Source organism: Phasianus colchicus, chromosome 3 (assembly GCF_987193195.1).
Source record: "Phasianus colchicus chromosome 3, bPhaCol1.hap1.1, whole genome shotgun sequence".
Lineage (NCBI taxonomy): Eukaryota > Metazoa > Chordata > Aves > Galliformes > Phasianidae > Phasianus > Phasianus colchicus.
This window is the reverse complement of record NC_143438.1, coordinates 47564644-47577475: the sequence shown is the minus strand read 5'-3', so window position 1 is coordinate 47577475 and position 12832 is coordinate 47564644. Positions and strand designations below refer to the sequence as shown.

Genomic DNA, 12832 nt, shown 5'->3' with positions numbered 1-12832 from the left:
TTCCCTTCCCTTCCCTTCCCTTCCCTTCCCTTCCCTTCCCTTCCCTTCCCTTCCCTTCCCTTCCCTTCCCTTCCCTTCCCTTCCCTTCCCTTCCCTTCCCTTCCCTTCCCTTCCCTTCCCTTCCCTTCCCTTCCCTTCCCTTCCCTTCCCTTCCCTTCCCTTCCCTTCCCTTCCCTTCCCTTCCCTTCCCTTCCCTTCCCTTCCCTTCCCTTCCCTTCCCTTCCCTTCCCTTCCCTTCCCTTCCCTTCCCTTCCCTTCCCTTCCCTTCCCTTCCCTTCCCTTCCCTTCCCTTCCCTTCCCTTCCCTTCCCTTCCCTTCCCTTCCCTTCCCTTCCCTTCCCTTCCCTTCCCTTCCCTTCCCTTCCCTTCCCTTCCCTTCTCCTTTCCTTCCTTTCCCCTCCCTTTCCTTTCATTTTTCCTTTCATTTTTCCTTTCCTTTCCTTTTTTGTTTCTTTCCCTTTCCTTTCCTTTTTCATTTCTTTCCCTATCTTTCCCTTTCCTTCCCTTTCTTTCCCTTTCCCTTTCCTCTTCCCGTCTTTTTTTTCCTTTTCTTTTCTCTTTTTTTTTTTTCTTCCTTTCTCTTCTTTGGTCTACTGGCTCCACCGTCGGAGACAAAACTCTCTTATTCTCCTCCATGTCTCACTAGAAAAAGGAGAATCTCAAGTTGTGAGTGAGTTCTTTTCACCTCAAACAGATTTTGAGAGGGAAAAAGAAAAGCCGCTTCCCCTCGGGATCCCACAGCTACAACTATGACCGCAGCAACAGCAAAGGCAAGAGAGCAGATACCTGTCTGTGGGCCCAAGCAGCCGACGGAAGTTGTCAATCGTGACCTCTGCGTGACAGCGGGTGAGGATGATCACCGCCTGGCACAGGAAGGGCATGCCTGTGCTCTGCTGCATGGATGATGTGCAGCTGCGCAAGATGTACAGGATTAGTGGCACCTGAAAGAGGAAGGGGAGAAGGAACAACTTGCTGCATCCTTGACTCTGCAGGGAGTAACCATGGACATTCAGCGCAGGAGCAGTGCCCGCTCCCTTGACATGCTGTCAAGGCCTAAGCCTAAATTTCATGCCAGCCCCCCTGTCTAAGCCCTGGCTCTGCGCTCAGGCTGTGCTTCTTTCGCACAAGAAGCAAATGGCACAAGGCATCATGCAACAGCCAGAAAAAGTCCAAGACACGTGGAAGAAAGTCTCTTACATCTCGACAGATGTCCTTTCTGTACATCTGCAGAAAGGTGATCATCCACTTCCCAGCAGCACGCAGGCGCATTCCTTTGGCTTTCTTGAACGTCTCCTTCATGGCCATCATAAAGTCAATGGCGCGTTCCACAGGGAAGTTTCTGCAGACAATCTGCAGAGAAATAAGAAGCAGGAGAGATCCCATCACTACTCTGCGGCAGCTCTTCAAAACATAAGGCAGTCTTGAGGGCATTCAGGCAGCCATCACAATGTTGCTGCTGTCTGTACCCTGCTATTTTTACGGAAGGCAGTTGAGCCTTCTCTCAGCTTCTCCACCCGTGGTGTTTGCTTACATGCAAAGCCTACCTCCCAGCAGCCACAGTCACACATGCACACAAACACACACAGTCACACACACAGACAAATGCACATCATACAGTCGGCTCCTTGCACTGGGCACCTGAAGGCCAGACATAGCTCAGAGCCTGCAGCTACTTGCTGAGAAAAGTGGTCTCAGGGTGACAGCTCATTTTGGAAATGGTGTGAGAGGCTGGGGCAGCAGCTTAGGGTCATGCAGAAACCGATGCACTGAGATCCCACCGCCCCTTTTTGGGTCCACTTACCCTTGCAATTTTGGAAGAGGTCTGGAGCTGAGAGGTGGTACTGCAGGCATGCAGCCCCTCGCACAGGCTCCTGACGTCTCCCGTCTCAATTGTGTTGGTCTCCTTGGCTGGAAAGAGCATGGAGAGAAAAGGAAAGTCATGCTTCTGGAAACAGAACTTCTTTCCTTGGGGCAGAGACAGAGGACAGGGCAGGGATGAGAAGAGAGCAGCGCACAGTGCCTCTCCCTCCTGTAAACAGGGCCCAGGGGAGAAGTGAAGAGGGCTGGTGCACGCCCACTCTACTTGCCTTGGATTTGGAGAAGGGAGCGCAGACAGGAGACAGCCAATTGGCGGGATGTGGGCATGGGATCACATGTTAGAGGTGCCAGCAATCCCACCAAGGAGCCAAAATGCTTGCAGGCATCTCCTCTCTGCAGGGTCAAGAGGCAGGAAAAAAGCTGTAGGCAGCCCCAGCTCTCACTAGCTACTTTCACCTGTGCCCTCCCCACACACAGTGACACAGCATGCACAGCTGGGCGGAGCTTGCCTTCCAGCTCAGGAGCAGTGGGGAGGGAACAGGGGGCATGTGGTGGGGCTCTTTACTCACTCGAAGCTCTTCAGAAGCAGCCAGCAGCTGGGAGAAGGTCTGCAGGGCCCTCATGCGCTCCCACGCATTGTCTGAGATGATTGATTTCTGCAGGACCTGGGGCAAAGCATCTGTCTCACTGCGGACATCTTTTCCTTCCTGCCACCCCTCTCCCTGTCCCTCCTTTTCCAGCACCTTTCCTCAAGGCCTGCCTGCCCTGTGGCTCCACGCAGCCCATCCCCACCCCTGCACTGCTGTCCCTGCTCTCTGCAGAAGTTCCAGGAGCTGTGGCCTTCCAGGAGCTGGCTCCTGCTTTTTCCCCTGCATGGCCCATTTCTCTGCCCATTTCTGAGCTCACAGTGAGCTGGCATATCAGCTGGAGATATCTCCCCCTCTGACTGTCCTCTCATTCACCAGATCTCTGTCCCTGCTATCCACAGGCATCACGCTTTCTCCCTTGCCCCACATGTACTCACTTGAATTATGTTCTGAAAGAAGTCACAGCTGGGCTCTGTCTCGAGCAGGACCACCATGAGCCGGCCCAGAGCTTTCAACGATGTTTGCTGAAGCTGAAAGCAGAAGAGGAGATTGAGGTGTGGCATCACGGCTGCTGCCAGAGCATAGGTCACGTGTGCTGAGGTAGGGCTCCTACTGAGGGGTGTTCGGGAAGGTTACAGCAGGTTACCTGCAGGTACTGAGCTGCTTGCTGTGACTTCCTGATCTTCAGCATTATCTTTGCTGAAGGATGTGTCACGATGTTCTTGCAGCACAGTGTCAACATTTCACGCATGTCCTTGTTTCCAAAAGTGGGCTTCAGCTTACTAACAGGAGGAAAAAAGGAAGAGAAAGTAGAAAGGGCTTTACCAGTGCTCTCCAGACTGGTTCAGACAACATCCAAGATTCTCCCATTTGACAGCTACAAAGTAAACACCCCCAGAGCATGCTGCTGAGCACTGTCTTCAGTTCCAGCAGTGCCCACCTCCTCCCTGGCAGCAGTGAACCACCTCCCTCTCTGAAGGGAAGGAGACCCCTTCCCTTCCCTGCCACGGGACAGGAGCACCAGGGCCGTTCTCCCTGCCCAGAACCTCAGCTTCGCTGGACACAAAAGCCCAGCCGTCTCTGCTGTGGATGCGGCTCCTCACCCCCTGCCCCCTCCCGGCCTTCGGAGCTACCCAGAAGGTGGAGCACCATCCTGTTTTGCAATCCCAGAGGCTCGCGCCCTTACCTCAACTGCTCCAGGGCCAGAACCACCTTGAGGGGCACTGGGGAGACAGGGACGCCCAAGTAATACTTCTTCAGCAGGCCCTGCAAGTTCCAGAGAGACACTGTCAAAGTGGGCAAGAAGCACGCGAGAGCTGTTCCACCCAGCCCAGAGACAGACACAACTGCCACACACCAGCCCCATCACTCCCACATTTCCCACTGCAGGATGCAGCAGCTCCACAGCTGGTGGACCTGCACAGCTGCTGCCTGCCAGCACCCAAGGTTCCCACCAGCTGGAGACATGTATGCCTCCAGGGAAGCGAGCCTCGTGGCACAGCCCAAAACTCCACTGCAGACAGCTCTGGCTCTAGGCACTCACCATCAGGATCTCCAGCAGCTTGCCCTTCAAGGAGGGGTGAAGGCTGGCAGAATCACCCACGGTTTGGAAGGCAGAGCTGGAATCGATGATGCTCTGCACCAGTGCAAGGTTGTTCTGCAAGTCCTGAGGCCCAAGAGAGAAGAACATACTGTGAACTGCGGGAAGGGCTGAGGGCTGCAAGGGGGACACATGGGGGCGATGCTAAGGGAAGGGCTTGGATCTTCATCTGGGCACAAACCGTTTCCCGAGGGACCTTTAGAAAGAGAAGGCCCATCTCAGCATCTCCCCATGAGGAGGGGCTGCGGCTGGGCACTCAGACACCCTGGCATGTTTCAAGCTCTCACCTGGCAGCTGCAGCTGTACAGCAGCAGGATGTTGCCCACAATGTCTACCTCCAGGCGGGCAAGCAGCTGTTCCTTGCTGGCACGCAGTGCCAAACTGCCATAGGCGAGCATGAGAGCGCTGCGTGTGGCATGAGCTCTCTTGCTGTCCAGCTCCATCTGTGTGGGGAGAAGTGCTTTGAGACACTTGCTCAGTGGCTCCCAGTGCCCAACAATGCACGTGGGCTCCCAAGGCAGGAGCTGCTGTGAAAATAAGGCAGAAGAAAGCCAAGGTGGAAACCCGTAACGCTTACCTTCTTGCGCTTGGCAATCCTTCCATTCCGGCCCTTGTACAGCCTGGACGAAAACATGATGAGTGTGTCCAGGACTGCGTGGAAGTTGCCCTCAGCAGCATGGCTGACAAGAGAGATCATTCCCTGCACAAAAGAACAAGGGGCAGTTGGCGAAGGCCTGAACTTACTGGTGCAGCCAACCACAGTGGCTGGGCCAGTCCTCGCCTGAGGGAACCGGCAGCAGTGAGGAGATCAGAAAGGTCCGGAGCAGGGCTAGAAGACAGACTGGGGACGCTCACAGAAGCTGGAGGAGAGGAGACTCACCTGGGCCTCAGAGGGCTGCTCCGCGTTTGCTTCCACCAGATGTTGCAGCAGCTTCTCTTGGACGTGAATGTGGAGGACTGCCTTACAAGCTCCCAACGCTGTCCCCAGCGCCTTGTACAGGAAAGACTGCATGGGAAAGGAAGGGAAGAGAAGGGATGGAAAAGGAAGTAAGAATCGGAGATGTAGCAGCAGCCTGACCTGTTGGCAGAGGGCCAGGTGGGAAGCACCCACACTCCCTGGGAGTCATTGGGAGCAGCTGCAGGCCGAGCTTTAGCCGGTCCCCGGGCAGTTTGCGGGGAAAGGCCCTCTGGGGGACGTGGGCTGGGGAAGCAGCATGAGCAGCGTGAGTGGGCAGAGCATCAGCCGCAGCCCCAGCCCCAGTTGGACACCTGCAGCTGCACCGCTGGGTAGAGCCCGGGGGAAAACCCACCTTTTCTGCAGAGCTGCTGGGAGAGCTGCCCAGCCAGCGGCTCAGCTCACAGCTCAGGCCCTTTGTCCAGGCGTCATCCTCCATAGTCTCCAGAGAAGCCCTCAGAAACTGTTGGAGAACAGAAGAAGCCAATGTTGCCTTGCCCTTTGCCTCTTCCCCCACTTCCAAGTTGCTGCAGCCTTCTGGGGAAGCTCTTCTCCTAAGAGCCGCCTTGGGCTTGGGACAAATGGGAAGAGGCAGTGCTGCAAAGGCATGCGGCCGCTCTGCAGCAGCATTTGAGAGGTTGTTCCTGTCCTGCAGGGGCGGCTCATATGAGAGCAGGTCACCTTTAGGCAGGCAAGCACTTCTCTGCACCACACCTCCTGGCAATGCTGTACCTTTAGTAGATGGTGCTCCCACTCCGCAGTGTCCGGGAAGCTCTCCGATTTCCCTGCACAGCAAGAGGAAGCAAAAGACCCTTGCTTGGGATCAAGCCAGAAAAGAGCTGCTGCAAACCTGGTTTGGCCTGGGCACCAGGCACTGCAAAGCTGGGACCTGCGCCCCCTCCACAATGACCTGACCCTCCCCACAAACACTTTCCCAGTAGGAACACAGAACTGCTCCAGGACTGCTGCCTGAGGGGAGGTGAAGGGCCCATCCATCTCCTGGAATGGGCAGACCCCAGGGGGAAAGGTCCCTGGGCCTCAGTGCCGTATCCCTGGAATGGGAACTGCAGGAGAGCAAGCAGTGGGCCACAGGTTGTATTTTCATTCCTCTCCTCTCTCATCCACCCCTCCCCTCCACTCCCCTCCCCTTTCTTCCCCTCCCATTCCCTTCCCTTCCGTTGCTTTCCCTTCCCTACCCTTCCCTTCCATCCCCTTCTTCCGCCTCACCCTCTCCACCAGCACTTTACCTTCCAGGCACTGCAGCAGTAGGGGGATCTCAGCTGCCCACATGGCCCCCACAGCTCTGTGGATCCTGCTGTGGAGGTTTCGCATGAGCAGCAAGGCAGCAGCTTGGAGTTCACTGCCTGAAAAAGGGCTCCCTGCCACCACCTGAGCAAGAGCAAGGAGAAGCAGGGTCACTTCTGCAGCAAGAACAGCGGCTTCTCCCGGGAGGGAAGCAGCTTGGCTCTGCCCTGGTGGGCAAGGAGCAGCCAACAACTTTTCCCATGGCGCTGCGAGCCTGGGAAGAGAATGGCAACCCCAGGGCTCAGGTGGACACTGGCACTCTCGGCCATGCTGCTTCCTCCTCGGGGCTTGTGGCACCGGCCCCTGGAGCATCTACTCACCAACAGGCGCACCAGCAGTGTCTGAGGAGTCAGCAGGGGGCCTGCAGGGAGAAAGAAGTGCTGAGTGCCCTGCCACACGTACCTCCACTGTCCCTTCTGGGTGCTAATACAGGTCAGCAGAGCTCACTGGGGGAGTTTCTGCTCCTACCTTGAAACACAGAGTTGAGGAAATGTGGATCCAGCTCTTCTATCTTCCGCGCTGCCAGGTCCTTTCTCTCAGCCAGGGTTTGGATGCAGCGGGAGATCGGGATCAGCATGCCCGTGTACTGAGCTGGAACCACATAGAGCAGCAGCCGCGGCCACAGGAGCTGTAGGGAACGAGGCAGTTGAGCGTGTCAGCATTCCTGCCTCTGCTCAGAGATGAAGAGGACTCTGGGAATTTCCCTGAGTTTTGTGTGCTTCAGAGCACGTTGGAGGAGAGACCTGGGGTGTTGCAATGGGACAAGGAACACGTGGTGTGAAGGCAAGGAGCAGCAGCAGGGCAGAGTGTGACTTACTTTGGTCATCCCTCTCACTGAGAAATTCAGCGATCCCAGGATGCTCATGCACTGCTCTTGCAGCGCTCCTTCTTCCTGGGCCTCCTGGGCAAAAGGGACTCCAGCTGCCTGCAAAACGTTGTTGTTGAAACACCAGTTACTCTCAGTTCTCAGGAGCCTCTCAGGAGGCTCAGGTGTGGTCCCACTGGTGCTTCTGGGCCAGCCTCTGAGCAGCAAAGGCCTTCCAGAAGATACAGCCCACTGTCCTTACCCTTTTTCCTGTGCTGCGGCTGAATTCATTGAAGATATGCCCCACTATGTCCCAGGATGAGCAGCTCTGGGCATCGGTGCTGAGCAGGTCCCTGATGAAACGCAGAGTGGCCCTCCTCACCTGCCAGGGGTCAATTATGGGTTTGATTTTCCTGATCAGAAGGCAAAGGGAAGCTACATGCTCATTAGGACAGCCCTTTGGGCATGAGCAGAGACAACAAGAGCAGAGGACAAGCCTTGGCTCTTGAGGTGAGGGCCAGGCCTTAGCACCAGGCTGTGCGCTTTCCAAGTGCAGCACAGGGACCTGCCTGCTCCACTCTGCCTGCTCTCCCCACAGGAGCCATCGCGACCGTGTGGTCAATACCCCAGCACCTCCCTGGTCACCCAGCCCTGCCCATGTTGGCAGCAGCATCACTACCCCAACAGTGCTTTCCTTTCCCAAACCAGCTCACCTGGATCCTGGGGTCACTGCACACGCACTGCACAGCTTCTACAATTTGGGGCAGCTTCTCCATCATCACAGGCTCTGCAAGAGATGTGCAGAAGCATGCGTGGAAATACAACCCTGATGGCAAAAAGGATCCCTGGAAATAGCAACCCATGGTACTGACCATCAGAGCAAGCTAGAGCACTGAGCAGACCCAGGGCTGTCACGCATCCAGCCTCCCTCTCATTGCCCAGCTGCAACCGCAGAAACAGGATTGTTTCCTCTGGGCAGATTCGGGCTGCAGAGAGAAAATCCCATGCTGTGTTAGCAAGAAACACATACCCATTCCTGAGGTTTGCGAGAAAGGTTTTGGGCAGGGCACTGCCAAGAATTGCCAAAGCTCCTCTCCTTACCCTGCAGCAGGATGCAGCGGGTCAGCTCTGCGCTATCAGCCTCGCTGTGCTGCCTGGTGTCATCAGAGAGCTGTGGGAACAAGGTCCATTTTAGAAAATCGCAACAGCACTGAGGACAGAAAAGAAACTGTGCTGCCAGCTCTCGTCTCCCTTGGCACTCTCAGGAAGAGGACATGCAAACAAAACCCAGCCTGCCCCACAGCATCCCTGGGGGCATATGCATGGCTCTGGAGGAGCCTCAGGCATGCAGGAGCTACAGCTGAGCACCTGTCAGAGGCTCAGAGCTTTGCAGTCCTCCTGAGACTTAGGCAAGAGGGAAACTGCTGTGGGTGCAAGGATAGGCTCCCCTTACCTGGTAGAACATGGCACTGGTAATGGCCAGAAATTTGTCCTTGGGGATGATAGTCTGAACTTCCTCTAAGGCCTCCAGGAAGATAGTGAGGCTCTGTAAGAGACCAGGAGAGGAAAAAAGTGCTGAAGCCACATCTAGCCACTTGGGAGTGGAGAAACTGTTTTCCAATGGTTTCTCCACTGGGGGAAGCTCCTGCACATTGTTTGGCATTCCTGTTTGTCCCCCACCTCCCAGCAGCATCAAAAGACTCTCTCGGCTCTCAACCGAGCCCTGTTGGCATCGTTTGCAGACATTTCCCACCCAGCATCCCTCTTCTCCCTCATCAGATACAACTGCATGTGGTCCGCCTGGTTGTTAGCACAGAGCTCCTCAGGCACTCAGAGCCCCATGGTGGTGGTTGTGAAGCCTCCCATCCCCAGGAGATGGGCCCCACTGACTCTTGGCTCCCTCCTGTCTCCTGTTCCCATTGTTCTTTCCTTGACTGAAGAGCTCAGGAAGCCTCAGACCTCCCTTGATCACCTGTTCCATCTTTCTCCAAGGATTCCCCACCTCCTCCCCGCATCCCCCTGACCCCTCATGGCATTTGCATGGGCCCCACGTCCACGCTGAGCCCTGCACAACATCTCACCTTGGTCACTCTGCAGATGTCTTGGTCCTCCTGATAAGGGCGCACGAGCCAGAGGAGCTGCTCCCAGACGTGCTCTCGGTGCAGCTCCTCTTGCAGGAGGACAGCCATCATGGCAGTCACAGCCCCGAAGACGGCCTGTTTATCCTGGAGAGGGATGGCAGAGGCCCAGCATCAAAGACTGAAGGTCTGCCCTTCCTACAGAGAGGGCTTTCTCTTTTCCTTCCCCTTCCCCATACCCCCTTGCCCAGCAGCAGATGAGATCGCTCTGGACAGCAGGGAGATTTTGCCCACACCCTCATCCCCAGCACTCCCTGCCACAATGCTGTGATATGCAGCTGCTTCCTGGCAAGGAGATCCAGCCCCGAGCACAGTTTGGGGCCCTTTGCAGAGCCAGCCCACTCCCTCTCATCACCCCTCTGCTCTCAGCCCACTGGGCACAGACAGAGCTGCTGACATGGAGGTCCCCGCTGCCATCCTGGGCTGGGAATGCAGCAGTGCTCACCTTTTCCTCCTTGCAGTCCTGCCAGTTTGTCAGCACGGAGAAGAAGAGCCGGTACAGATTCTCGTAGATTTGCTCTTTCTCCGTGGCAGGCCGGGGGCATTGCTTTCCTGAGCAGAAGTGAACCTGGACTCCTTCTGACCATTGTTTCACAACTGAGAAAACAAAACGAAACAAAAAAAAAGAATAATTAATTTTAAAAGAAAAAACAAACCAAACCAAACCAGCAAGAGAAAAGGGAGCCTGTGAGAGTCTTCAGGGCAGGTGCAAGGGCTGTCCTGAGACCCCCTGCTCTGGAGCCAGCACTCACCAGCACAAGCGAGGCGCAGGGTCTGGCCGCTCCTCACCTGGCCCACCACGCTGCGCAGGCCAGCCAGCATCAGCCACATGAAGGGGATGAACTGTGGAGCTGCAGAGGAGAAGGAGAGGGCCACAGTCAGAGCCCTGGCAGCAACGGAGGAGGGGGGGAAGCCCTGCATCCCCCAGCTCAATGCAGATCATGCGCAGAGGGGAAAGACCCCTTTCCCTGGTTGTCATAGATGTAGGGTGGTTGAGAGTACTCTACCGTAGATGCTGAACAGTTTGCTGAGGGTGATGAGCACAAAATCCCTGGATATATCCCCGATGGCCTTCAGATGGCCCTGGAGCTCAGCCATCACCCAGCTGAAGTGTGTCCGGGCCAGAGCCACCAGGATGTTGCTGGCAGCCATCCTCACGTTGTCAGTGACACCCTGAAAAAGAGTCACCGGTGACACACCGTACGGGAGACTGCCTGAGACCCTTGGAAGGGCTAAGCCACTGCCGTCCACCAGCACAACACCAGCGTGGGCAGGTTTTGTGCTGCCTACTCTCTTTGCCTTTGGGTGTAACCCCTCACCTGGGTTGCTGTCAGGTCCTGGGAAACCTCTGCCAGCAGCCGGTTCACCACTCCGCATGGAGGGCGGCTGTCATCTTCCCACAGGACGCCCTCCAGCTCGCGGTACACCTGTGCTCGATCACCCTGGGGACAGGGATCAGTCATGGTTTGCTTTGCCCTTGTTCTCGGGGAGCCGCCCCCTGCCACCCATCATTGTGCCGGTGTGCTGCCGCGGCCTGGCACCCACAGGACCGTGGCACTGGGCCACGGCAAGGATTCATGGTTGGATGTCCCCAGCTCACCTCATGGTCTTGCAGGCACTGCTGCAGCAGAGTCACAGCGGAGACAGGGACAGGGCTTGCCACCCTACCTTCCCCCCTGCGACGCGTACATCTGGGCACACAGCCCACACAGGCAAAGAGACCTGGAAAGAAAGAGCAGAGCAGCTGCTGCTGGTGTTGCTTGGAGCCAGGGCCAAGCATCCGGCCGCTCTGGGAGGAATGCTCCCGCAGCTCCCATTGCAGGGTGGGATGCGCTGGCACATGTGTGGTTGGCAGGGAGAGAGGAGAGAGCCTTCCCCTTGCTGGGGTAAACCACAGTGGGCAGCTGCACTCAGCAGAGCAAGGACAGAGCTGCTGGCACGACTTAAACAGACACTGGTGGCACACGCGTGCTTGGGCAGTGTCAGGGTGTCAAGAGAGGTGGAGGGACCTCACCTCGAAGGGCTCTCAGCCGCTCCATCACAGCAGGAAATATCCAGACAGACACAATGCTCTCTCTGGTCCTCCTCCTGCAGCTCCCACGAGCTAATGGGTCACCACTCCCACCGTTGCCACGAAGGTGAAAGAGACAGCCTCTGTGACATCACACCCAGGATTGTCATCTCACAGAGAATGACACGCCCTGGGCTTTATATTTTGCCATCACATTTTCTATTAAAATTAATTAACGGAGCCAAGTAGAATGAACAGAAATACACGAATTTATGTGAGGGAAACAAATGTCATCAGATTGTTATTAATCTATTACATTTGTGTATTGATAATGCCTAGAACATGAGAAAATGGAGTTCCATAATATAAACACCACATAAACTCACAACATTTGAGAGCTACCGACAGATTTCTGTACCTTGATGTCTCACTAGCATAAAGGAGGGGAAAATAAAGTAGCAGAAAAAAAAAAAAAAATAGAAAAAAGAAAAAAAATCAGAAGTAAGTGACTTTAAGGATAAAGAAAACAGTTAGCATTGCATATATTCCACATGATGTACGTATGAGATTGTTTAGGTATACTGCTTAACTATTCACATTATACAGTTAAAGTTTTTGATTTCCCAGTGGAGTAAAGCTGTATGATTTGCTTTTATGTGTACTTTTCAGTTTTTTGTGTTTTTTTGGTTTTTGGTATTCCACATCATAACATCACGTAGTGCACTGGGAGTTACTGTTAATGCTCCAATTCCTGGTACCTATCCTACACATTATGGAAGTCATGGGATCTGTCCCTTCCGGGTGGGGCGGTCTCTTACTGCCTTGCAGTGGGTGCTGGAGGGTGCTTTCCAAGCTTTTCGGGTTTGACTCGGCCTCAGGAACTCTCTCTCTCTCCTATCTGATTTGATTTATTAGTCTCAATTTCAATGAGATTGTATTATATTGTGTTATTTTGCATTCCGATATCATAGTTAGAAAAATAAGTTTTCCTCCATAGATTGTTGCCGCTGGGTTTTTTTTCTAACTCTTTGAGCCCAGCTCCCATCTCCCTATCCCTTTTCTCTTTCCCTTCCCATTTTATGGGGCTGGAGGGGGGGGGGCAGGAGCCTACTGCCCCCCTGTCACGGGCATAGATTGATCTAGTTAACTCTGTGAAAAACTGGAGAAGAAAAGTAATAGTTCAGAATATAATTCAAGTCTTCTCTAAAATACTGTGGACTGAAAGTTTTGTTTAGGAGTACAGGAGGAACATACTGAGGTCTACTGCAATCTTGGAGTGTCCACATAAAGTGACAGTTTGATGCATCCTTATTATCATGAATGTCTATAGTACTCTGGGTAGTGGATGATTCTTTCCACTTTATGTTTACCAAGTATTAAAAACATTACTTGGAGTACCATAAAAATAAATACATCTTTGGCTTTTTTTTTACAATTGCCAAATGACATTTGATGAAATCTTTATAATTTTTGGTCCAGTAAGAGAAGAATCTTTCATTAGGATGCACCTGGAATGCCAAGCAACAGAGAATCTTAATAGCTTTAATTCTGACAAGCACAGTTCAAAATTTTATAAAATGGCATCACACAAGAATTTTCATGAAAAATGGGAAA

At 54.2% G+C, this 12832-nt stretch overlaps 1 protein-coding gene across 1 annotated transcript; it reads right to left on the bottom strand.

Moving 5' to 3' along the window:
* Positions 1-335: 335 nt before the first annotated feature.
* Positions 336-11358, bottom strand: LOC116240368 (maestro heat-like repeat-containing protein family member 2B). Its single transcript, XM_090137429.1, has 31 exons — positions 11222-11358; positions 10808-10929; positions 10527-10649; positions 10215-10380; positions 9960-10058; positions 9653-9804; positions 9151-9294; positions 8523-8615; positions 8171-8240; positions 7942-8055; positions 7783-7856; positions 7332-7451; positions 7082-7189; positions 6733-6892; positions 6585-6625; positions 6207-6348; positions 5692-5744; positions 5315-5422; positions 4885-5010; positions 4582-4704; positions 4292-4447; positions 3948-4070; positions 3591-3670; positions 3051-3186; positions 2842-2934; positions 2387-2482; positions 2087-2210; positions 1801-1907; positions 1197-1349; positions 786-940; positions 336-641 (listed from the first exon to the last, which is right to left on the bottom strand). The coding sequence occupies exons 1-31, from the start codon at positions 11244-11246 to the stop codon at positions 590-592; spliced, it is 3438 nt and encodes a 1145-aa protein (XP_089993555.1). The 5' UTR covers positions 11247-11358; the 3' UTR covers positions 336-589.
* Positions 11359-12832: the final 1474 nt, after the last annotated feature.

Coding starts and splice junctions, on each gene's coding strand:
- LOC116240368 (XM_090137429.1), bottom strand. CDS start 11,246: ATGGAGCGGCTGAGAGCCCTTCGAG. Junction 8,616..9,150: donor ACATCTGCAGAGTGACCAAG/GTGAGATGTTGT, acceptor GGTCTCTTACAG/AGCCTCACTATCTTCCTGGA. Junction 7,190..7,331: donor GCCGCAGCACAGGAAAAAGG/GTAAGGACAGTG, acceptor AACGTTTTGCAG/GCAGCTGGAGTCCCTTTTGC.